The 4,007-nt window shown below is 35.7% G+C and overlaps 1 protein-coding gene across 1 annotated transcript; it reads left to right on the forward strand.

Moving 5' to 3' along the window:
• Positions 1-967: 967 nt before the first annotated feature.
• LOC114824770 (uncharacterized) lies at positions 968-2,795 on the forward strand. The gene is made up of 5 exons (XM_029102000.2): positions 968-1,337; positions 1,474-1,548; positions 1,860-1,942; positions 2,028-2,230; positions 2,388-2,795. The coding sequence occupies exons 1-5, from the start codon at positions 1,132-1,134 to the stop codon at positions 2,472-2,474; spliced, it is 654 nt and encodes a 217-aa protein (XP_028957833.1). The 5' UTR covers positions 968-1,131; the 3' UTR covers positions 2,475-2,795.
• Positions 2,796-4,007: the final 1,212 nt, after the last annotated feature.

Consider the following 4,007-nt stretch of genomic DNA (forward strand, 5'->3'; position numbering starts at 1 on the left):
GCTCCGGTGACTTGAAACAAAAGCCATTGGTTTTTTTTATCAATGCACCTTATAAACATCAATTCAAATTCAATTTTGAATTGGACTTTGAGGAATTTCATCTTTACCAGAAAGGATATAACTGCTCTTGACAGTCGCAACGGCTGTTCAAGAAAGGTGTTTCAAGTCTATGTAAACGCAACCTTCTCCAAGCACAAAATACATCAACAAAAGACCCTATCTTTCCGATATCATTCTATTATATTTTTCTTGAGAAAAACACTTGTACGTTCGCCACATTCAAGTTCCCGGTGCTAGGACTTGGATTAGATTAAGAGTAATCCTTGTGGACAAGGCCTAACGAAGTACAAGTACCCGAGTAGATGCGAAATTCTGTCTATAGAGGAAATTGCAACAATTTGCAACCCTCTATCTATTCATATTGTCAGTTTTGGAAACTCACTTCTTTTTCTTATTGTTAGTTTCGATCTCATTTTCATGTACCGTTATAAGATTTGTATGTATGCATATTTATGGTCTTAGAAGTTGATTTGAATTAATCATAAGTATCTGATACTATATATCGAATCATATCAATCCGTTAGTTATTGTTGTATCATACTTATATTGTTAGATCATTAATAAAGTTGCTATAACTTTAGTTTCGACTATTATATTGAATTTGTTGTTGTTATACTTTTATATTGTTACATCGCTTAAATTCTGACTGTGCTCCAACAAGATTTCGCCGAAACGCGAGAGAGAGTTCCATCTTGAGAGATGGAGTGATGGAATGTGTATGTCAAGTCCGTATCTACTAAGCCTTGAATAAGAATGGTGTTTTTTACTTGCAAGCAACGTGTGCTTAAGCATTTCCTGTGCAAGCTACCTTAGCTTGAACTTTGAAGTGACCAAGTAATCAACGTCCACGTCATCCCTTGGCTTGCTTGTACATAAATATTCAAGTGTTTTTCCTGCAAACATCTCCACACGTAAATGGCATGAGCAAGGCAGGCAGAACCCTTCAAAACCTATCCATATAAATAAACTTATAATATGGTCGACTTTGAGCCATCGATCATCCTTGAACACATTCAGAGATCATTACTTAACATCTCAGGCAGGTGACAATTAGGGTGGAAATTCATCAATATGCCTAGGAATGAGTTCTGGGGTTTCAACAAATTGAGAAGCATTCTTGAACTACTTCGTCGCAATAGATCTTTGACTGGCAATGCATCGCCTGGACCGTTCCCAGCTACAGCAGTTTCTAAGGTTGACCAGGGTTATTCGATACAGCAAGGTTTACGGTATTTAAGTGTCAACAGCAAACCATGGACAAAACTCGATACAAAAATGTAAGGATTAGTCTTTGATTAATGGTCTCAAATTATACACTAGTTGATCTCCTCCGTTAAACATTAGTTTTCTCTTCCAGATGATAGAAAAATGAATAATTTTTCTGCTTGATAATTCTACACTCATATATTATAGGGTAAACAGTGGAAAGGAAAAGGCTCAACAATTACAACCAGCAGCAACTCCTACTAGGCTCGGCATCGGTCAAAGGTATGAATTGATTCTCAAACATGTAAAATTTTGTCCATAGATCTTCCAAAGAAGACCAAATAGAACCAGCTCACTCGATTAGCGTCTGATCCTGCATGATTTCTCGTCTTTCCCTGCATTAATTGTTCTTCAAATTAGAAATCTAACGTTTTTTTAGTCTCCAGATCAAAGTTTCTATGATTCTATCTCTCTAGCTATATCTATTTTTTCTTTGTTTGGAAAAGTATACATGCTATAAACCAATATTTTAACATGCTGACAAACCAATGGATACTAAAGTACGCTTCTAATTTAGTATCCAAAACATGCAGGGTAAAATGGATTTTGGGATCTATATTGGCACTAATCCTTCCTCTTTGGACTCAGAATTGGGGAAAACTCAAAAGGATTGAACGTACGGAAAATCTTTTTCGTTTGAACTGGTCATGTACATATGATCAATAAATAATACAAATCGAAAATAAATTTGTTTTGTACAGGAGAGGCAGAAATGGTTGTGGAAGAGGTAGAGAAAGTAGCCGAGGTTGTGGAAAGGGTGGCAACTGTGGCGGAGAAGGTGTCCGAGGACGTTGCCGACGAACTCCCTGATAATACCAAACTAAAGGAAAAGGTTTTACTGGCAGAACATGTTTTCGAAGTGGCTGCTAAAGATGCTAAACAAGCTGAAGATTTCATTCACAAGGTCTTGCAATGGCAATTCATCCCCCATATTAATTTCTTCGTATACTTTATTTACATTTTATGTGCTTCATTTTTTTTTTCCTTTCTTTTTTTTGGGTTTTTTTAGCATCTATATGCGCATTTGACTGATTTATAACTCTATTATTTTAAAATAATAGGTGGAAACGTTGAAACATGATCTGGAAGACTTGGAGACAATAGCAGAATCCATTGTTGATAATAATAACCATAAGATTGGGAAATGAAGGAAAGAAAATGAATATTTGGAAAGAACTGATCCCAAGACATGTACATATTCTTGTACAATTTCATGATAATATGTCACTTGTGAATATGATGTTCAATCGACACATTGGTGTACTAAGTAGTTTGATTCTCATTATTTGTAGGCTTCACCACTTGGCCTTCGAATAAGCTTAGTGAATCTTTTGATTTGTTGTTTGTAAGGCGTGTCACCATTGATTTTTGCCAACAGAATAATATGTATTTAGAATACATACATAAATGTATATGTGATACTTGTGCCACAAGGAAATAAAACTCCCTTATCAAATGATTATATCAAAGCTTGGTTCAAATTTGGCTCCATTTGTATGTTAAGGACTTTAATTGTTTTTCGATATTATACCAGAAACTACAAAGATGGGGTTGGACATAATCAAACACACTACCATCATTCACAACAAAAGGTAAAGACATTAAGTAACAAGAGCAGTCAGTAGAGAACTGAAATTGATATTGATAATACCGAATGTCACAAGATAAGTAAAGTACATACACGAATGAACTTAAAACAATATATAAAACTCTGATCGGAAAGAATTCAAGACCATCATATTGGAAAAGTTGCTTTCTATAAAGGGTTTTGTTGATATGCACAAAATCAGTGAGACTTTGGAACAATGTAAAGTGTCAAGTTTGTGACCTTCGCTCGGTTGCTCCGGTCACCTAGTGATGATGATGTGTAAAGAGATAGAGATAGGGATAGGGAAGCAAACACAAGATGTACGTGGTTCACCCTAAGTTTGGCTACGTTCACGGAGTAGAGAAGTTCTCATTAATTGTGAAAGGTTTAAACAAATACATAGGTTCATGCATAATCATCATTAGTGAGTTATAATGACTAGTTTAAGTACAATAATGACATTAGGAATTAACTGTAGGAGAATGGTCTTCTTTTATAGTTGAGGAGAGTCTCTAGCTTTTGTCCGCAATCGATGTGGGACTCTATGAGCTTTATTCTAATATTGACATGTGTTGTGCTATGATTGGCCTCCTGATTGGAGGAAAACTCTTGTGCTTCAGCAGCGGTGCCTCAACATAAACCCCTCAGTGGGTCATTGAAAGCATGAAGTTGACCGGTGCTTGGTAGTTTCGAGATTGATCAAGTATGATACAAACGGGTTTCATCCAAAGAGACAAGCTTATCTAATGCCCGGTAAATCAATACTACACAAAGATATAGTAGTGGAGCAAATTTTAATTGGTCTTAGAGTCTAAAGGAAAGGATTCCTAGAGTTCTAAAGTCCTGGTTTCAAGTGGTCTTTTGGTAAGGAAGAAGAAATGAAACAAGTAGAGCCAAAGAACTTTGGTTTGAAACTTGTAGTTTGTTTCGTTGAATGATTTGTGTGTCCTTTGCTTTACGTATTTAACTTGTATCTATCAACCTTTTACTTTCTTCTTCAATGCTTCTTATGTCTTCATTTGAAGCCGACATTGAATTACTTTTTAGAAAGTAATCCAAAATATATGGGCAGTGAATCTAGATTAGCCTAACT

Source organism: Malus domestica, chromosome 05 (genome assembly GCF_042453785.1).
Source record: "Malus domestica chromosome 05, GDT2T_hap1".
Classification (NCBI taxonomy): Eukaryota; Viridiplantae; Streptophyta; class Magnoliopsida; order Rosales; family Rosaceae; genus Malus; species Malus domestica.

Bases quoted from the DNA above. Each gene is read 5' to 3' on its own strand.
- LOC114824770 (XM_029102000.2), top strand. From the start codon at position 1,132: ATGCCTAGGAATGAGTTCTGGGGTTTCAACAAATTGAGAAGCATTCTT. The intron at 1,338-1,473 runs GTAAGGATTAGT...CATATATTATAG, and splicing joins ACAAAACTCGATACAAAAAT to GGTAAACAGTGGAAAGGAAA. The intron at 1,943-2,027 runs GTACGGAAAATC...TGTTTTGTACAG, and splicing joins AAAACTCAAAAGGATTGAAC to GAGAGGCAGAAATGGTTGTG.